Here is a 22,060-nt window from a genome sequence, read left to right as displayed (position 1 = left end):
CTAAATCCCTTAATTTATTTCTCATCATCTCTCTCTGTATCCCATACTTCCTGCAACACAAAACTACATGTTCTACTGACTCCTCTTCCTGACATTCCTCACACAATCCTGTCTGGTGTTTCCCTATCATTTTCAATGTTTTGCTTAATGCACAATGCCCCAGCCTTAACCTAGTCCACAAAATTTCCTCTCCTCTGTTTCCATTACCTACCCTGTTGCAGTGTAACTGCAACACTCTTTTGTATTTGATATAAATGCCTCCCTTTCCCCTCCCTGTCCCATCTTTCTTGCCACATTCGGTTGACTTTTTCCCAGATTACACACTTAACCTCTGCTTTACTGATACTAATGTGCATTTCCACATTTTCTTTCTTTAACGCCCTCTTTGCCAACTCATCCACCCTCTCATTCCCCTTCACCCCTACATGTGCTGGAACCCATAGAAATTTTACCTGACCTCCCTGATTTGCAATTCTTGTAACTAACTGAAGGACTTCATAAAGTACATCTTGCCGACTGTTTGTGTGAAAAGACCTTAAACTTGCTAGAACTGAGGATGAATCTGAACATATCATTGCTTTGGCTTGTCTGGCTTTCTGCACCCATTGCAACGCAACCAACACTGCCAGCATCTCCACTGTAAACACCCCTAACTTATTAGATGTTCTTCTGCTGATTCCAATTTCTTTTGCTGGTATTACCACCCCAAACCCTGTCACTCCTGTTTCAGGTTCCTTCGCACCATCCGTATAAATGTGAGTATAATCACTATACTCTTCCATCACATGACAGTTAAATGCATTTACCAAATCTGTTTTATACCTTTCTTTCCTTTTTACCTCTAACAAATGCCAGTCTATGCCAGGCCATACAAGCTTCCATGGAGCTACAACCGGATAAACTACTGAAGGACTTATCCTCAGATCAAATACTCCACATTCTTTCGCGATATCATTCCCTACCCGACTAAAGGCAATACAACTGTCAACGTACATAAAATTAATATTACAGCAGCACAGGATACCACCCTCACCCATGGATGTATTTAAACACTTGATCCCCAAAAATTTACCCCAAAAGTCTGAGTCACTCACTATTTCATTAGCCTTATCAGCGTGCGTTTTAATTACTTTAGTGTGTTTAGTCATCGATGGAATATCTTTCTTGCCTACTCCACAACATGTGTCCAGTCTGTAGTCAAGTGAGGAATTGGTGGCATCTCACTAACAACATAGTCCCACAAATATTTATCCTTATCACTGCATTGAAATGTGAGGTTCTCGTTTGTCATCGTGTCTACTGCAGGCAGAGGCAAAGTTTGTCCTCCAATAGTCAGATCTAAAGTCATATACCCAATCACGAGGAATTCTGCAGATGCTGGAAATTCAAGCAACACACATCAAAGTTGCTGGTGAACACAGCAGGCCAGGCAGCATCTCTAGGAAGAGGTACAGTTGACGTATCAGGCTGAGACCCTTTGTCAGGACTAACTGAAAGAAGAGCTAGAAAGAGATTTGAAAGTCTTCTCCTGTCATTTCAGATCTCCCCCTCCCCCTCCCACTTTCAAATCTCTTACTAGCTCTTCTTTCAGACAGAAATGCTGTCAGACGTGAGAGAGATTCCGTGTGTGGCTATGTGTGGTATTGCTTGTGTATGCTGGATGCGTTCAAGTGCAGCTAGTGACTGCACATACTTAGTTTAGTATGTGTAGGAGTCTCTATATGTGTAGTATGTCTGTTTATGCGTATATATCAGTGTATGTGTATGTGTATGTGGAAGTTGAGTGCTGTGCCTTTCAGTTGCATGCGAGTTTGAGTGTGCCACTGCGTGTGCCTATTGTGAATATCTGTATGTTAGCACGAATTTACACAGATGTGGGGTGCTATGTGTGCACAAGTCGTGTGTTTGTATCTGCACAATATAGAACATAGCAATCCTACAGCACAATACAGGCCCTTCGGCCCACAAAGCTGTGCCGAACATGTCCTTACCTTAGAAATTACCTAGAGTCACCCATAGCCCTCTATTTTTGTAAGCTTCATGTACCTATCCAGAAATCTTTTAAAAGACCCTATTGTATCCGCCTCCACCACTTGTGTCAGACCAGAGGCATGTATGCGTGCATGCATTTGTCCCAGTTGGGTGCACATGTGAGGTGCATGCGTGCATGAGAGTGCGCATGGGTGTAAATCTCAGAACCTGTATAGACAGCACACCTGAAACAAAATCGACACTCCAGCACCATCCCCCCCCCCCCCGCCACTACACGTTGCCAGCCAAGGCTGAGGTTGGAAGGGCTGCCCTAATCCTCCCTGAAGGAGCAGCACCATGAAGCCCAGCCTGCTCCTCACACCTGACTGCTCTCCAGGTCCCAGCATCCTAGTGTGTTCCAGGAAGAGAGGTAAAGAGGGACTGATGCTCTATCCGAATTCCAAGCACCGGACAATCCAGATCTTCTCTTCACACCATCCCATCACGCACTCCCAGGGACAGTATCAAACACAGAGTGAGGCTCCCTCCACATACTATCCCATCACACACTCACAGGGACAGGTCAGACACAGAACTCCTTCCAGCCAAAGTCCCTTCATATACAACCAGGGACTGCGTCCAGCACAGGCTCTGACTCCTGCGGCCTGAGGGGGAGAAGCTAAATTTGGATGTACCTATAATACCGTGGAGGAAAGGTAACTGCAGAGTCATGGGAGAGGAGCTGGCCAAAGTTGATTGGGAGGGGACAATAGCTGAGAAGATGGTAGATCAGCAATGACTGGTGTTTCTGGAGCAATTTGGAAGGTGCAGTATAAAAACAGAGGGCAGCCATAGAATATAGCAAAAAAAATAGAGGGAAGCTAGAGGGTGGACAATTTTGTAAAAACCAACCGAATGTAACTAAAAAAAAGCAATAAGGGGAGATGAGATGAAATTTGAAGGTAAGCTGGTCAATAATATAAAAGAGAATACCAATTTTTTTCCCCAGATATAAAGAGTTAAAGAGAGCTGAAAGTGGACATCAGAACGCTGGAAAACGATGCTGCAGAAGTAGTAATGAGGAATGGCGGATGAACTGAGAAAAGGTATTTTGCATAAGGCCTCACTGTGGAAGATGCCAGAAATTGGAGAGTGCCAGGGGGCAGAAGTGGTTGTAGCCACTATTACCAAGGAGGAGGTGCTTGGAAAGCAGAAATATCTGAAGATAGAATTAGTCACCTGATCTGATGGCCTACACTCCAAAGTACTGAAAGAGGTAGCTGAAGAGGTTGTGCAGACCTGATCTTACAAGAATCACTGAATTCTGGAAAGGTTCCAGAGGCCTGGAAATTGCAAGGAAATTACAGGCCAGTTCGCCTATCTTCAGTGGTTAGCAAGATGTTAAGAGTCCAATATTGTGGATGATGATTGGAGGCACACTATTAAATAGACTGAAGTCAGCATTGTTTCCTTAAGGGGAAATCTTGCCTGATAGGTCTGTTGGGAGTTCTTTTGAGGAAGTAACTGGCAGGACAGACAGAGCAGACTCAGAAGATGGTGTTTACTTGGATTTTCAGAAACAAGGATCCATACATGAGGTTACTAAACAAGATAAGAGCCCACGGTATTACAGGAAAGATTCTGGCATTGACAGAAGATTGGCTGACTGGTTGGAAGCAAAGAGTGAGAATAAAGGGGCATTTTCTGATTGGCTGCCGGTGACTACTGGTGTTCCACTGAGGTTGAGTTTAGATCTGCTTCTTTTCATGTTATATGTCATGATCTGGATGATGGAATTAACGTCTTTGTGGCCAAGTTTGCAGATGATACAATGATAGATGGAGGGACAGGCAGTGTTGAGGAGGCAGAGAGTCTGCAGAAGGACTTATATTAGAATTGTCAAAGAAGTGGCAGATGGAATACAGCCCAAGTAAGTGTATGGTCATGCAGTTTGGTAGAAGGAATAAGGGCATAGATTATTTCCTGAACAGAGAGAAAATTCAGAAATTGGTTGTGCAAAGTGACTTGGGAGACCTTGTGCAGGATCCCCTAAATGTTAACTTGCAAGTTGAGTCAGTGGTAAGGAAGGCAAATGCATTGTAAGCATTAATTTTGAGAGGACTAGAACGTTCAAGTTTCAAGGTTCTTTATTGTCATTCTTCAGTATACTGATGTAAGAGTGAAATGATTGTTATTCTGGATTTAATGCAACATAAAATAACACAATAAGCATAAAGAACGCAATCAATATAAATGCGCAAGAGTAGCTTATATATGTACACTGATTATTAGTACAGGAAGTGACGCAAGATACAGCAGCATCTGTACATAAAGTAGCTCTTACATGATAAAGAGGTGGTGGGGTGTTGATCAGCTTGTCAGCTAGGGGGATGTAACTCTTTCTGAGTCTGGTGGTGCTGGTGTGGATGCTGTGTAGCCTTCTCCCTGATGGGACAAACAGTCTACGTGCAGGATGGGTGGGATCCTTAGTGATGTTACTGGCCCTTTTCTGGCACCTTTCTGTATGTATGTCTGTGATAGTGGGTAGATTGGCACCAGTGATGCTTTGGGCACTTTAGCTGCCCACTGTAGACCCTTCCTGTCCACCACAGTGCAGTATCTGGACCACACAGTGATGCAGCATGTTCGGATTCTCTCAACTGCGCATCTGCAGAAGGTCATGACTATTGATTTGCACACCCCAGCTCTCTTCAGCCTCCTCAGAAAATAGAGGTGTTGGTGAGCTTTCCTGATTGCATAGAATGTGTTCTGGGACCATGAAAGTTTGTGCAAGATTTGCACTCCCAGGACAACTGCTCAGACTTTCCACTGCTGTGCCACTGGTGTAAAGAGGGATGTGAGTGGAGCAAGTTTTCCTGAGGACGATAACCATCTCTTTTGTCTTGCTCACAGTGAGGAAGAGGTTATTTGCCTGCGGCAAGGCAAAATATAAAAGTAAGGATGTAATGCCACATTTGTAGTATTGTGAGCAGTTTTGGCCCCTTTATCTGAGAAAGGAGAAAGTCCAGAGGAGATTTACAAGAAGTGATACTGGGAATGAAATGGTTAATGTATGAGAAGAGTTTGATGGTTCTGGGCCTCCTCTGGGGTTTAGGTGAAGGGTGGGAGGGAACTTATTGAAACCTATCAAATATTGAAAGTCCTAGAGAGAGTTAATCTGGAGAGTATGCTTCCTACAATAAGGTGGTCTAGGGCCAGAATAGAAGAACATCCCTTTGGAAAAGAGATGATACAGAATTTATTTAGCCAGAGGGTGGTGAGTCTGTGGGATTCATTGCCATATTCAGTAGTGAATACCAAGATGTTGGGTATATTCAAAGCAGTGGTAATGGGGAGAAGGCAGAAGAATGCAGTTGGGAGAAATATCAACAACGATCAAATGGCAGAACAGACTAGATGGACTGAATGGCCTAATTCTGTTCCTATGCCCTATGGTTTTTATTGGTTGAGGTATTGTAGAGCTGTGGCAGTTAGTGGGGTGGATGAGAAGGGGGTGCTTCCAGAAACAGGGTATCACAGGGCTGTGACCCGAACCAGGGGTTGGCGATTCAGAGAATGGGGAGTGGGTGGGTACGGGAGTTGTCACATAGACAGTGGGCAGAGGAGGAACAAGGTGCTGGGGGAATAGCACATCACAGAGACAGGGTTGAAGGGGTGTCCCAGAAACACAGGGGAAAGGGATTATCCAAGCCTCCTGAAGGAGAGAGTAGGGGTAATGTGCCAGAGACTTGGGAGGGGGAGTGCCCCAGGCAGGAGGGGATGTTAGGAATGGAGGAAGGTAGTCATAGAGGAGATCAAGTGGTTGACACACAGACAAGGGGGAGGAGGAGAGGGATGCGGCGACACAAACATATATTCTGGAGGAGGAAGGGGCCGTCCCAAAGGCAGATGTGAGAGGGGAATGGGACATTCCAGAGTCGGGGTGTGCAAGGTGGATGCGGGGAGGATCATCCTAGAGATAAGGGGGGTGAGCTTCCAGAGACAGAGTGAGGGTCAGAGGAAGAGGAAGGGGACATTCCTTTGTGAGTACAAGGGATAGGATTGCCCAGAGATGAGGAGAGGGTTTGAGTCCCAGATGGGGATGTTGATATAGTAATGAGGGTGGGGATTTGGGAATGGAGATTAGGGGTCTTCCCAAAGACAAACTGGGGAAGGTGGGGATCGGGCTGACCAGAGACGCGGGGGGGAGGGGTGGGAGAGGAGACCAGAAGTGCCCCAGATTGGAGAGTAGGGAGGGTTGGAAGGGGGAAGGTAAGGGCCCAGAGACAGATGGAGGAAGAGGAGACATCTCAGGAATAGAGAGCAGGAGAGCATGGTTCATAGACAGGGAGCGGGAGTGGTGTTTGGAGGCAAACCAGACGTGAGTAGTAGGATGCGTGTAAGCGGGTGTCTCAGAGATGGGGGTGGGTGTGAAGGTGAGGAGGGATATCCCATAGACATGGTGGGGAAGGGGGTGTCACAGAGACAGGGAAAGGGAGTGACACAGGAAGGGAATTGGGTGGGGAGGAACAACTGGAAAAAAAGTGTGCCTCAGAGGATGGGGGGGTAGGAAGAGGCTGACACAAAGGGGAGGAGATGGGATGACCTCGAGATGGGAGGTGGGAGGTGGGAAGGGGAGAAGACACCCAGAGTTGACTAGTGTGGGTGAGGTGTGGTGGGGGCAAGCAAGAGACTGGGGGAGGTGGGTAGGAAAGACCCAGAGGAGCAGGGAAGGGAAGAATCAGAAATGAGGGAAAAGGAGACAACCCACTGATGAGGGCGGAGGGAAGGGGAGATCCGGAAGTCTCCCCTCTCTGGTGAAGAGGGAGGGGAGGTGGGATGCGGTGTCCAATACACGGGGGAGAGGAAAGGAGCCAACACAGAGAAAGGGGAAGGAAGGTGGAAAATGACAAGCTAAACGCTGGTGGGTGGGATGACACAGGATTGGCAGGGGCGGTGGGAGATGGGGTGACCCAGAGATGGGGTGAGGGTGGAATGGGACAACCAAGTGACAGAGAGAGGTGGAGAAAAGGGAGAAGGGGGCAACATAAGAGTGGCATGGTGAAGGCTCAGCCAAAGAGAGGTGGTGGATAGGCCCAGGGAAGGGAGTATTCCACAACTGGGGGTTGAGGTAGGAAGGAGAGTGACCTATAGAGGTGGGAGAGGTGTAAGTGAATAAAGAGACAGGTCTGAGGCAGATGGGGAAAGGGTGACCCAGCGACACAGGTGAGTGGGGATTTAGAAAGGAGGATGTGGTGATCCAGTGATGGACGTGATGGGGATTGGGGGGAAGTGGGTGACCTAGAAATGGAGGGGATGGGGAAGAGTCAGACCAAGATTGATTGGGGGAATGGGTCAACTGACAGACAGGGAGGCTAACGTGAGCGATTTAGTAAAAGGAGTTGGGGTAGAGGGGTGACAGAGACACCAGGGAAAATGACACCAGCGACGGAGGGGGGGGGGGGGGGAGTTTGTTTTGTTGTTGCAGGGAATAAGAAAGTGAGCAACCCCAGAGTACGAGTAGGGGTGAGGGGAGTGAAATCAAAGACTGGTGAGCAGGTTAACCATAGCCAGGTGGGGATTAGGAAAGGAGCGGTGGAATAAGGAGACCTACAGAACTGGTGATGAAAGGCATTGGCCCAAAATACCAACAATTTATTCTCCTCCACAGATGCTGCCTAACTTGCTAAGTTCCTGCAGCAATTTGTACGTGTAAATTGCATGTCACCTTGTTAGTTAATAATACGTAAGAATGTATTATAAGAATTCTATGTATGCAAATAAGGCATTAGAAGCTGCACAAGATTTCATTTGGCCAATATCGATATAAAACTTATAATTCTGAGCAGAAATTTCAGAGCAGTTTGGCGACAGGGGCTGGACAGTTTCTGTTGTGCACAATTAAACTTTGAAGGAAGCTCTCCCATGTTCTAGTGATGGATTTCATGTGTCTGGACACCGTACCATCGATTGCCAAACATTGTTGCTCAGGGTCTTGGCCTATATATATGTTAGGTTTTTTTTGAGTGAAAATGCTTCTGTGTCGCTATTTTGAATTATTTTACTTGCTGTTTTTAAATGGTTGCTTGTTATTTTGAATGTTTTGCACCCTGGCCCCAGAGGAATGTTGTCCGGTTCAGCGGTATCTATGTATGGTTTGAATGATAACTAAATTTGATTTGATTCGATTACTGCAGGTCTACCCCATCAGCAAGCTACTCATCGGCAGAGAAACCGGGCCTGGCGCAGACCCCGTTACTGCCTTCTACAGGAACGCATCAGAATCGGTGCACGAACACAATGGGCAGTGTAACACTGGTTGATCATCTTGGACATTTCTCTTGTGATTGCAAGACCCTGTTGGACATTCGTAATGTAAAGTGCTGCAAGTCCGTTTCTCTTGTTTATTGGCGAGACAGCAGGGGAAACTGCGTGGACTCCGTTGTAGCACGGACTAGGCCTCAAGCCCTGGGCTCGCCTGCTGCAGCAGTCCGAGAGTGCAGATGCCAGAGGCAGTGCGGTGCGATGTCCATGCTAGGTTGGGGGCTGGCCGCTCCCATTGGTGCTGCCATCCAGTGTTTGTTTGGTGGAAGGACAAGCTGGATTGCATGCGTATGTTCCTCTGCAGACTGCTGAGAACTGCTTATTCTTGCCAATGCCACCCATGCACCATCACTTCACAGGATATGTCACAGGGTCCATACTTTTGTATGACAATGTTTACTTTCTATCTTATACATGTTACATGTGCCTTGTGCTGTGAATAAGTGTCGGTAATGTGATTTTCACCTTGGCCCTGAAGGGATGCTGTATCTTTTGGATGTATTCATGGGTGTTTGTGTATGGTTGAATGATAATGAAATTTGAACTTTATTTATGACAGATCCACAATACTAAACTCCAGTCCAATTAAAGGCTAATATCAGAACAAACCCCTACCCTGCCCAATGACCAGGGTTCAGTTCCAGATGTGATGAACAGTAGCAATAACTGCAGAATCTGACACCGACAATCACTCTTACTGGATTCAACGAATGTGATGATGAAAAATTCAACATAGGGTTATTTACACTGCCTCCCGTGTGAGCTTGTAGGTGTTTGAGGAGGTGGAATGACCGAGTGAACCTCTTTGCTCACACAGGACAGATGTACAGCCTCTCAGTGTGAACTCCCTATACCGCACAAGGTGGGAAAACTGAGTGAGTCCCTTCCCACACCCCAAGCAGGTGTATGGCCTCTCTGCTGTGCAGACTCACCGGTGTCTCATCAGGTCGGATAATTGAGCGAATTCCTTCCCACAGTCTGAGTAGGTGGACGGCCTCTCCCCAGTGTGAACTTGTTGGTGTCTCATCAGATGAGTCAGGTCGGATAAATGAGGGAATCCCTTCCCACTGTCTGACCCAGTGATGGCCTCTCCCCAGTGTGAACTCATTGGTGTCTCATCAGGTGGGATAAATGAGTGAATGAGATGAGTAAATGAACGAACAGTCTTCCCCTGGTGTGAACTCACTGGTGTGTCTGCAGATGGGATAACCAAGGAAATTCCCTCACACATTAAGAGTAAGCAAACGGCCTCTCCCCGGAGCGAATTTTCTGATGTGTTTGCAAAGTACAAAGAAAATTTAATACCAAAGTATATGTATGTCACTATAAAGCTGAACTTCATTTTCTTGTGGGCATACACCATAAATCCAAAAAAACACAACAGAATCAATAAAAGACCACACCCAATGAGACGGACATCAACCAATGCGCAAAAGACATCAAACCACAGATACAAAAGGAGAGAAAATAATAATAATAAACAAATAAGCAATAAATATTGAGAACATGACATGAAGAGTCCTTGAAAGTGAGTCCATAGGTTGTGGAAACAGTTCAGTGATGGGGCAAGTGAAGCTGAGTGAAGCTATCCCCTCTGGTTCAAGAGCCTCATGATTGAGGGTGATGGAGGAAATTCCCACAGATAAAGAGCAGGCAAATGGCCTTTCTCCTGTGTGAATTTTGTGATGTCTCTTCAGGTTGGACAAATTAATGAATTCCACCCCCCCCCCCCAAATCATAGTAAGAACAGGTGTACTGTCTTTCTGTGGCATGAACTCCCTGCTATAGCTTCAGGCTAGATGACTGAGTATATCCCCTCCCACCCACCTAGCAAGAGAATAGTCTCTCCCCACTGTAAACTCGGTAGTGTTTCTGCAGGTTAGAAGATTTAATATATCGCTTCCCATACACAAAGCAGGTAAATGACCTATCCCCACTGTAAACTTTCTGGTGTGTGTGCAGGCTATGAATGGCTGAATCTCTTCCAACAAGCAAAGGTTCAGTTGCTTGGCATTCAAGATGAGATAGTAAATTTCATTAGACATTGGCCTGTGGGAGAAGCCAAAGAATGGTAGTAAATGCTGCCGCTCTGACTGGAGGCCTGATTACTGGAGTGCTGTAGGGATCAGTGCTGGGTCTGTTGGTGTTTGTCATCTATATCAATGATAATGTGGTTAACTTACGGATCAGCAAATTTACAATGACATCAAGATTGGGATGTAACGGACAGCAAGGAAAACTATCACAGCTTGCAGCAGAATCTGGACCAGCTGGAAAAATGGCAAATGGAATTTAATGCAGGTAAGTATGAAGTGTTGTACTTCTGTAGCACCAGCCAGGGTAGGTCTTACACAGTGAACGGTAGGACACTAAGGAGTGCGGTAGAACAGGTCCATAATTCATTGAAAGTGGTGTCACAGTTCAATAGCATCATAAAGAAAGCTTTTAACACAATGGCCCAATGTATTGAGTACAGGAGTTCGGATGTTATGTTGAAAATTGTGTAAGACATTGGCGAGGCCTAATTTGGTGTATTATGTGCAGTATTGGTCACCCACCTGCAGGAAAGATATAAATAAAGTTGAAAAAGCACAGAGAAAATTGACAAGAACGTTGTCAGCTCTGAACACCCGAGTGAAAAAGAATAGAATGGGTTAGAATAGAATAGAACAGAACCTTCCTTCAGTTAGTCCTGACGAAGGGTCTCGGCCTGAAACGTCGACTGCACCTCTTCCTAGAGATGCTGCCTGGCCTGCTGCGTTCACCAGCAACTTTGACGTGTGTTGCTTGAATTTCCAGCATCTGCAGAATTCCTGTTGTTTGCCAATAGAATGGGTTAGCGCTTTATTCCTTCGAACACAGAACAGCAAGGGAAGATTTAATAGGTATACAAAATTATGAGGGGTATAGATAGAGCAAGTGCAAGGAAGGTTTTTCCACTGTTAAGTTGGACTACAACTAGAGCTCGGGTTAAGGGTGAAAGGTGAAATGTTTAGGGGAACAGGAGGTCAAGTTTAAGGGAACACCACTCAAAAGGTCATGAGAACATAGAATGAACTGCCAACATAATGCATGCGAGCTTAATTTCAACTTTTAAGAGAAGTTTGGATAAATAGATGGACGGTACGGGTATGCATGACTTTAGACCTGGTGCAGGTCAAAAGGGACTAGGCAGCTTAAATAGATCAGTGTGGACTAGATGGGCTGAAGGGCCTGTTTCTGTGACTCAGAAGAGGTGACTGACTTTTCTTTGCTATGAACTCTCTAGTGCAACATCGTCAGATGATGCAGTGAGTCTCTCTCATTCTTCAAGCAGATGAGTATCTGAACTCCAGTGAAGATATGCTGGTGTGTTCTCAGGAGCCTGGATCCAATGGGTTTCAAAGAGAAGTTACACAAAGCAGATGCACGTTTCAAGCTGGGATGAGATGTGCCTTCTTTTCCATGGATCGACAACTATATACTAGGGTCACAAAGGAAATATTTATTTACTCCTTCAACCCTACACTGAACACATGCCCGGGTTCTACTTGCTAGAACTGGTGTGATATCTTCCCAGCATCTCCAATGCCACATTCAAAGATCAATGTTATTCAAGTGCTAGTAAACTGACACGCTCAGAACAGATGAGTTGTGTTTGAGATTGCCATTCACAAACCTTTGCCTTTTCTACAAAAGGCATATAATGGGTGAAGGACAGCATTTCAAATGAGAGATTTAGTCCCCAAAGTGAGCTCTGACATCACACTGGCTCAACACAAAAGAGCAGATACTCACCTTCTATCTTGTCACGGTTCAGGTATCCGGACTGGGCATCAAATTCCCTGGCTGCCTACCTGCCTGTATCAGAGTGGGAAAAGCCTGCCCTTCAGCTGTCTGTGACTTGGCTCAGTGTGTCTCTGACCATTGCTATAGCACCACAGCTCTGGACATGTCCCACTGCCCTACTATGAGCACATGGTATTTATACGTCTGCTCCTAAGAGTCTGATCACTGCGACCCTGAGCTGATTGAGTGGTGAATTCAGCAACAGCAATGTCAATGAATGTCAAGGGTAGGTGACTAGACTTTCTCTTTGCAGATTGTTAACGTGTGGAATGTTTGTGGTATGAAATCTAGAGACCACTTGTTACTCAGAACAGTGGTACTCATTATCATTATACACACAGACAGAACAGAATGAACAATGGTCTCACTTGGCAGAAGGATCCAGAACTAGATGATGTTCAATAAAGGTGACCTGCTGAAGAACAAAAAGTGATGCAAGGAGTTTGCTTATCCCATGCAGCTCTAATTGACAATTTAATTCACTGGAAGTTGGACCCAGTTCTTTCTTTTAGGCCTCAGTCATAACTATTCCCAATATCAACCAGGATGTGGACATCAGATCTGTTCTCAAGGTTCCACTTCAATTCGTAGAAAATTGTGTTATCTACTTATCGGAAAGATACATTATAAGTTCTTCATGCGAGATAAACTTGGAACTATATATTTCGTCAGAGTCCCAAATCCTTAGATTTCGATATTAAGAACTCAGCTGTGCCTAGGAGGTTCACTGTAGCATTTTCCAGAAGCTTTTGTCCACTGAACACACGCACGCCTATCAGCACAACTTTGGACTTCAGGCACCTGCACACTCGATTCGCAGTGATAGTAGGTTCTGAAGCTCAGATTTCTGGGTAAGAATAGTCCCTTGAAAGAGTTTGCAAGCGTTGCCTCCCCTCTGCCAAAGGCACCAATCCAGACATGTTTTATGAGAACTCAGTAGCAAGTTTAACACAGCAAGCTCCCACAAGCAATACACTCAATGTCAACAGGCACTGTATGTGTCAACATCAAAGTCAACCCTTTTTTTCCCCCAATTGTTACTACTCTGTCATTCATTGCCATGCTCTGTATTCCTCTTCCTTATATGCTCTTTACCCCTACCACTGTCCAGAGCCCCCAACTTTGTTCTGTACTGAACCATCGTTGCTTTCTGACCCTGCTCCATTGAACATCCAACTATGGTTCCCCATTCTGCTTTCAGATTTTAGGGGATAGTGGTATATTCGAGCAACCCAGCTGTGTGAGACACAGCCGTTTAGAAGCAGTGAAAATGACCAATCAGTTTGAAATTAATAGGGAATAAGGAAGTTAATAACCACATGTCATTCCTCCTTGGCCAAGAGCCCAGAGGACTGAAGGACACGTCAGACATAACTGCAGTCAGCTCATTTTCTTCAGTCTGCAGAAAGTCATTCAGGAAGTGCATGGGAAACCTCTTCACTCACAGAGGGGTGACTGGCACCCAACACCATAAGGACAACAAGAGGTGAACAGCAGGGATGTTGAAAAGAACTGTGGAACAAACACACAGGCAGGGACCAACAGGGCTGAGTTAACTCCCTAAATGTACACTGGGTGTGTTGTAGATTCACTAAGTACCTGAGACAGAGATTAAAATAGAACTGATTTATTTGTCACAGATCCCAAACCTTAAACTCCAGTCCCAGTAAAGGTGAACACCAGCAGAAGAGACTCCTCCCATGCCCAGTGTCCAGGGTGCAGAACTGGGTGTGATGAGCAGCAGCAGTAATTACAGAGTTCAAAACAGCAGTCACTTTTGATCTTGCCTCTGGATTCAGCAACTGCGATGATTAAATATCCAATTTACATCTTATTTAAATTTTTTCCCCAGTGTGAACTCGGTAGTGCGTCACAAGGTTCGATGACTGAGTGAATCCCTTCCCACATTCAGAGCAAGTAAATGGCCTCTCTCCAGTGTGAACTCGCTGATGCACCTTCAGTTGAAATGACCGAGGAAACCCCTTCCCACAGTCTGAGCAGGTGAATGGTTTCTCCCCAGTGTGAATTGATTGGTGTGCCAGTAAGTGGGACGACTGAGTGAATGCCTTCCCACAGTCTGAGCAGGAGAATGGCCTCTCCCCAGTGTGAACTCGCTGGTGTGTCTGTAGATTGGATGAGTGAGTGAATCGCTTCCCACAATCTGAGCAGGTGAATGGCTTCTCCCCACTGTGAACTCGCTGATGTAATTTCAGTTGAGATGACCGAGGAAACCCCTTCCCACAGTCTGAGCAGGTGAATGGTTTTTCCTCAGTATGAACTGACTGGTGTGCCAGTAGGTCAGATGATCGAGTGAATCCCTTACCACAGTCTGAGCAGGTGAATGGTCTCTTCCCAGAGTGAACAGACTGGTGTGCAAGTAGGTCAGATGACTGTGTGAATCCCTTCCCACATTCAGAGCAGATGTATGGCCTCTCTCCTGTGTGAACTCGCTGGTGTCTCTGCAGGTTGGATGACTGAGTGAAGCCCTTCCCACAGTTTGAGCAGGTGAACGGTCTCTCCTCAGTGTGAACTCGCTGGTGTGTCTGTAGGTGAGATGACCGAGTGAATCCCTTCCCACAGTCTGAGCAGGTAAACGGCCTCTCCCCAGTGTGAATTCGCTGATGTACTTTCAGTTGAAATGACCGAGAAAACCCCTTCCCACAGTCTGAGCAGATGAACGGCATTGCCCCGTGTGAACTGACTGGTGTGCCACCAGGTCAAATGGCTGAGTGAATCTCTTCCCACTTTCTGAGCAGGTGAACGGCCGCTTCCCAGTGTGGCTTCACTGGTGTTTGCAGGTGGGATAAGTGACAGAATCCCTTCTCAGAGTTCTCTACCAACTCTCTGGCAATTCATCAAGTCAGATGCAGTGAGTCCCTCACACAATCAATGCAGTTTTCTCAGCACCCAGGTTCCAGTGGGATTTCACTGAATTAAAAGAGAAAACTTAATTTCAGAGACAAAGCACAGCACATTTCCAGCAGATGATATACCTCGTCATCTCCAAAGCTCAACAGCAGATATACTGGTATTAGAAAGGAAATGCGTGGTTACTCCTTACACATCTGGACAGGGAGAACAAAACAGGCATATCATTGCATTTGAAATTACCATCCACTAATCCTTTGCCATTTCTAACCTGTAAAAAGATTTGCAAAAGACTTCAATGGGTGAAGAACAATCTTTCAGGTTAGATCATTTTACTCTATGATGAATTCTGACTTAACAGTGTTCCAGTGAGGTTCAGCCCAAGTTGGAGGAACAAATTTTCTTTTTAACTGGGCACGGATCAGGCATCCAGACTGACCATCAAATGCTCTGATTTCCTCTCTCTGTACAGGGCCCTGGTGAGACCCCACTTGGAGTACTGTGTGCAGTTTTTGTCTCCAAATTTGAGGAAAGACATTCTTGCTATGGAGAGAGTGCAGTGTAGGTTCACTGGGTTAATTCCAGGGATGGCGGGAATGTCATATGTTGAAAGATTGGAGCAACTGGGCTTGTAGACACTGGAATTTAGAAGGATGAGAGGGGATCTGATTGAAACATGTAAGATTATTAAGAGATTGGACAAGCTAGAGGCAGGAAACATGTTCCCGATGTTGGGGGAGTCCAGAACCAGAGGCCACAGTTTAAGAATAAGGTGTAGACCATTTAGAACGGAGTTGAGGAAAAACTTTTTCACACAGAGGGTTGTGGATCTGTGGAATGCTCTGCTTAAGAAGGCAGTGGAGGCCAATTCTCTGGATTCTTTCAAGAAAGAGTTAGATAGAGCTCTTAAAGATAGTGGAGTCATGGGATATGGGGAGAAGGCAGGAACAGGGTACTGATTGTGGATGATCAGCCATGATCACAGTGAATGGCGGTGCTGGCTCAAAGGGCCAAACGGCCTACTCCTGCACCTATTGTCTATCAGAATGGCCATTTCTGTTAGTCTTCAAACAGTGACTTGTCTCAATCTGCCTCTCTCAGTACCTATTACTTCAAGTTCTGCTCACGACCCACAGGGCTACGAAGAGCATTTGCGATTACACGGCTGCTCCTGGAGACCATAAGGCAGAGGAACAAAATTAGGCCATTCAGCCCATCGAGTCTGTTCCACCATTCCATCATGGCTGATCCCCGATCCCACTCAACCCCACACACCTGCCTTCTCACCATATCCTTTGATGCCCTGACCAATCAGGAAATGATCAATTTCCATCTTAAGTATACCCGTGGACTTGGCCTCCACCGCAGTCAGTGGCAGAGCATTCCACAGATTCACCACTCTCTGGCCAAAATAATTCCCTCTCACCTCTGTTCTAAAAGGTCGCCCCTCAATTTTGAGACTGTGCCCTCTAGTTCTGAATACCCCCCCATAGGAAACATCCTCTCCACATCCACCCTGTCTAGTCTTTTTAACATTTGTTAGGTTTCAATGAGATCCCCACGCATTCTTCTAAATTCCAGAGTACAGGTCCAAAGCTGCCAAACGCCCTTCATACGTTAACCTTTTCCCTCCCAGAACAGGCCTTGTGAAGCTCCTCTAGACCCTCTCAAATGATAACACATCCTTTCTGAGATATGGGGCCCAAAGCTATTGACCTGACCAGTGTCTTATAAAGGCTCAGCATTATCTCCTTGCTTTTATATTCTATTCCCCTTGAAATAAATGCCAACATTGCAATTGCCCTCTTTACCACAGACTCAACCTGTAAATTATCCTTCTGGGGGTCTTGCACGATTACTCCTAAGACCCTCTGCACCGCTGATGTTTGAACCTTCTCCTCATTTAGATAACTGTCTGCTCTATTGTTCCTTTTACCAAAATGCATGATTATACATTTCCCATCACTGTACTCCATCTACCATTTTCCATTATCCAAATCACTGACAAAGTAATGGTCCCAATTCTAACTCCTCAGGAACACCACTGGTCAATGGCAGCCAACCAGAGACTTTCTAATTAGTTTGACCCTTCCACTTGATTGCCAGTGGTGAATTCATTGATAGCAATGCTAATGAATGCAAAGGGAAGGGCAGTAGTCATGGTTATTGAAGTGTGGCACTTTTGCAATATGAAAGCTACAGGTCGCTTGTTATCTAGGACAAAAGTGTTTGATGTCATTATGTACACAACGACCATCAAAGTTGCTGGTGAACGCAGCAGGCCAGGCAGCATCTGTAGGAAGAGGTGCAGTCGACGTTTCAGGCCGAGACCCTTCGTCCCAGGTCTCGGCCTGAAACGTCGACTGCACCTCTTCCTACAGATGCTGCCTGGCCTGCTGCGTTCACCAGCAACTTTGATGTGTGTTGCTTGAATTTCCAGCATCTGCAGAATTCCTGTTGTTTATGTACACAACAAGAATGGTACAAAACATGTTCTCTTGGGTAGAAAGGTCCAGAACAAGATGAGGTAAATAAAAGAGATTTTTCTCAAGAACTAAAGCTGATGGAAGGATTTTACTCTTTTTTCCGTGCAGCACTAATTGACATTTTCATTCACTGCAAGGTAAACTCTTCATTGAGATTAACACGTAACTATCTTCTTATTCCGATTTCCTAATACTTGAATTTAGACAGGTGAAGCGCGGCAATGTCTGAGAGATCCATCCTCATCCCACACTTCCAAACACAATCTACGGACTGGCGGGGTAGACGATGACTAACCCAACCATGGCTGCCTCTATTCCCAGAAAGCCCCACCAACCAGAGACCCGTCTACCCGCCCGGGTCCCAGCAATGCGCATGCGCCGATAAAATGGCGCCGGGACCTTCGCTCGTCAGCCGAAGGCTTTCCGGGACCCAGGTACGGATCCTAGTGCTGAAACAGAAAGAAAGGACCGAGACTGTCCCGGTTTGCGCGGCTATGGTGTATCCGAAGTTCGCAACAATTTTCCCTCAGTCGCAGTGCATATGCCAGTTCTAATAATATTCTCGCTCGGAACGCCGCTCCTACCTGCTCGTAGTCCTCCCGAGCCTTTTGTGCACTACGCGCATGCGCGATGTTCGGGAGCTCAGCGACCCATACGCCTGCGCATTTGAACGGCGGAGGTTTCTGGGGAGGGTGGCGGTTCTATGTCACATAGTCATAGTGCAAACCTTCATATACCTCCAAACAATGTTTTTATGTTAAAAAAATACTCCGCAGCTACTTTAACGCAGCAAGCTCCCGCAAACAATATACTCAATATCAACCGGCATCGCGTGTGTCACATATCAATGTCCAACCCACTTACAAGTGTAGATACAAAAGCAACACACACACAAAGTGCTGAGGGAACTCAGAGGATCAAGCAGAGGAATGAACAGGATAGGTATGATGAAGGGTCTCGGCCCAGAGTGACTGTATATTCCTCTCCACAGATGCTGCCTAGCCCTGCTGAGTTCCTCTGGCATTTTGCAAAAATAACCAACATTTTTTTTCAAATATTGCTGATAGTTCACTTATAGCTGCATCCTCCCGGTCTAATTCCCTCCTCCTCCCTGGAAACTCTGACCCCTACCACTTTCTAGAGCCCCAAAGCCCCGCCTCATGCTGGCCCCTCTTTGAATTGAATTGAAATGACTTTATTACATTCATCCTTCATTTACATCAGGAGTAAAAATCTTTATGTTACGCCTCCATCTAAATGTGCAATGTGCCATTTATAGTAATTTGTAATAAATAGTATGTACAACAGGACAGTCAGTATCACATAGAAACACAATTGTATCAGCATGAATTAATCAGTCTGATGGCCTGGTGGAAGAAGCTGTCCCGGAGCCTGTTGGTCCTGGCTTTTATGCTGCGGCACCATTTCCCAGATGGTAGCAGCTGGAATAGTTTGTGGTTGGGGTGACTCAGGTCCCCAGTGGTCCTACGGGCCCTTTTTACACACCTGTCTCTGTAAATGTCCTGAATGGTGGGAAGTTCACATCTACAGGTGCACTGGGCTGTCCGCACCACTCTCTGCAGAGTCCTGTGATTGAGGGAAGTACAGCTCCCATACCAGGCAGTGATGCAGTCAGTCAGGATGCTCTCAATTGTGCCCCTGTTACTGACCCTGTTCCGTTGAAGATTTACCCACCATTCTGCTCTCATACTTCAGCTGAGAGTGTTGTATTGAAGCAACCAAGCACATCCCTTTGAAATCAGTGAAAATGACCCAAAATGTTAAAAGAGCACGGAAAAAGGAGTTTAACCACCCCAAGACATTGTTCTTTGGCCCAGAGCCCCGAGGAATGGGGAATATCTGGGACAAAGCCACAGTGAGCTCATCATTTTATTCATTCTGCAGAAAGCCATGCAGGAAATTCAGAGTAAACCTCTTCACCTCTTCACCTCATCACAGGGTGAGCGAGACAGGAACAGCAGGGGTGCATTTAAATGCACTGATATGGAACAGAAACGTGGGCAGAGACCAACTGGACTGAGTGGCCTCTCTACTGTTGGGCATGTGGCAGAGACAGTAAGCACCAGAGACACACAATTTAAAATAGAACAATTCAATTGTCACTGATCCACAAAATTAAACACCAAGCGAGCTTAAGGTTGACATCAGCTGAACAAACCTCTCCAGTGCTGAGTGACCAGGTTTCAGTCCTGGGTGTGATGAGCAGAATCTGACATTCACAATCAGCTGGGAATTTGCATCTGGATTTAGTCGTCATCATGAGAAGTTGCGGGTGTTTCACCAGGATGAGATGATTGAGTAAATCTCTTTGCTCATGTAAGACAGAATTGTGTCTTCTACCTATTGTGAACTCACTGGAGCCTCACAAGGTGGGTTAACTGAATCCTTTCCCACTCTCGGAACAGGTGTACGGCTACTCCTCTGTGTGAACTGGCTGGTGTTTCAGAAGTTCAGGTGACTGAACGAATCCCTTCCCACACTTGGAATAGTTGACTGGCCTCTCTCCAGTGCTGTCTCTCTGGTATTTCTGCAGATTGGATGCTTGGGTGAATCCCTTCTCACACACAGAGCAGGTGGAATCACCTCCCTGGTGTGAACTTGCTGGTGTATCTGCAGCTGCAGTGGCTCAGTGAATGACATCTCACTGCTATCAACTCTAAGGCCATTCATCAGGCCAGATCACAGACAAGTAGATGTATTCCTGTTCCTTCTTAAGTGTCTCTTCCTCCACATTCAAGAACTGATAGACACAACAGAACTGACGTGATATTGTGCTTGAGATTCCCATTCTCAAATCCTTTGCCTTTTCTACCCTGTAAAAACTTTACAAAGAACAGCAATTGGTGAAGGGCATTACAGCTAACATCATTTTAATCTTTATGGTGACCTCTGATATCACAGTGTTACTGTGAGGCTCAACACAATCTGGAGGAACTACACCTTATCTTCTATTTGGACACAGTTCAGGCATTCAGACACAACATCAAATTCCCTGTGTGTCAGAATGGGTCACTCCTGCCCTTCATCAGTCTGTGAATTTGCTCAGTTTGTCTCTCTCCAGTAGTATAGCTTCGTGTTGTGGGCATGTCCCGCAGACCCACTAAGAGCACACTGTATTTATGTGCCTGCTTCTGATTACTGCGGCCCTCCTGGCACTTGACAGAGGTAAACTCACTGTCAGCAATGCCATTGAACTTCAAGAGTAAGTGATTAGCCTTTCTCGGTGCAGATTGACGCTGGCACCTTTGTGGTGTGGATGCTACTGGCCACATTATTATGTGTCCAGAGGGAATGGAAGGAAAACACGGATTCAGCCGCAGATACTGGGAACCACAGGACAGTGAACAAACATTCTTTCCTAAATGAGCAAAGGTGATACAATGATTGTGTCAGCTGCCCACTTCTCTCCATCGACACTGCCTGACCCACTGAGTTCCTCGGGCGTTTTGTGTGTGGCTGGAACAAGTGGGTCATTTTCAGACTGGAAGGAGGTAACTTTTGGAATACCCCGGGCCTCAGTTCTAGGCCACAGTTGTTCACTGTTTAATGACCAGGAGGAGGGATCAGGATGTGCCATGTCGAAGCCTTCTGATAACAGACACAGTGGTAAGGAATCTGAAGACGACATTGTGATCCTCCATCAAGTGGTTTAGAAGGCAGACAGCACTTTGGCCTTTACTGCACAGGGACTGGAGTAGAGACACAGGGCGGTGTAATCACCCTTGTACAGAATGTTGGCAAGGCCACATCTGGAGTTCTTTGCGTGGTTTTGGTCCCCGAGCTAAAAGAGATGAAAGAGCAACATTGGAGGCCGTCCAGAGGAGTTTCACCGGGACAATTCCTGGGATGATCTACCAGCAGAGGTGAGACAATTTGGGCCTGAATTTATAGTATATTCACATCCGATCCTTGGGGCTTTGATAGGGTATCTGCTGAGTATCTTGATGAGGTATCTCTCTTCATCAGTGAGGGTGCCATGGAAAGGGGTCAATTGGTGCTAAATAAGGGGGAACTGAGGGGTGGTGCGACACGGGCACATCAAGCTGAGATCAGCTTAGAACAGCCACTATTGTGTTGAATAACCATAAGACATAGGAGCAGAATTAGGCCATTCAGCCCATCACTGGTGTGGTTCCCCTTTAAGATAGCAGAAGAAAGGGTGCCGCTGTGGTTTAAAAGTTTGTCTAAGGAAGCGTGACTTTCGACTCCCAATATTGACCACCTTGCTGACAAACGTACAGTCCCTGATAAATAAAATCAAAGATCTCAGACCTAGATTGTTGTACCAGAGGGACATTAAAAGCTGTTGCGTCTTTTTTTGTTTGGTGGAATCTTGGCTAACCCCTCCACCCCAGATGCAGCGAAGCAGCTCGGTGGGTTCACAATGCACCGCCAAGATAGGACTGCTGAGTCTTTCAAAGGCAGTGGATATGGAGTATGCTTCATGACCAACTCCTTGTGTATACAAATGTTGTGATGCTGTCTCAGTCCTGCTTACCCGACCAGAAACATTTTATGATTAAGCGTCGCCACGGGGAGATTTCAGCAATCATCTTGGTAAT

At 46.0% G+C, this 22,060-nt stretch overlaps 1 protein-coding gene across 1 annotated transcript; it reads right to left on the bottom strand.

The window, feature by feature from the left end:
• Nucleotides 1–13,734: 13,734 nt before the first annotated feature.
• On the bottom strand, nucleotides 13,735–18,111 carry LOC140191100 (uncharacterized). Its single transcript, XM_072248190.1, has 2 exons — nucleotides 18,062–18,111; nucleotides 13,735–15,051 (listed from the first exon to the last, which is right to left on the bottom strand). The coding sequence occupies exon 2, from the start codon at nucleotides 14,805–14,807 to the stop codon at nucleotides 13,959–13,961; it is 849 nt and encodes a 282-aa protein (XP_072104291.1). The 5' UTR covers nucleotides 14,808–15,051; nucleotides 18,062–18,111; the 3' UTR covers nucleotides 13,735–13,958.
• Nucleotides 18,112–22,060: the final 3,949 nt, after the last annotated feature.

The sequence above is a fragment of the Mobula birostris genome, chromosome 32 (genome assembly GCF_030028105.1).
Source record: "Mobula birostris isolate sMobBir1 chromosome 32, sMobBir1.hap1, whole genome shotgun sequence".
NCBI classification, from domain to species: domain Eukaryota; kingdom Metazoa; phylum Chordata; class Chondrichthyes; order Myliobatiformes; family Myliobatidae; genus Mobula; species Mobula birostris.
The sequence above is the reverse complement of the archived record's forward strand: the minus strand, read 5'-3'. Positions and strand labels throughout refer to the sequence as shown.

What these genes read in the sequence shown, in the direction of transcription:
- LOC140191100 (XM_072248190.1), bottom strand. Translation starts at nt 14,807, where the DNA reads ATGCCGTTCATCTGCTCAGACTGTGGGAAGGGGTTTTCTCGGTCATTT.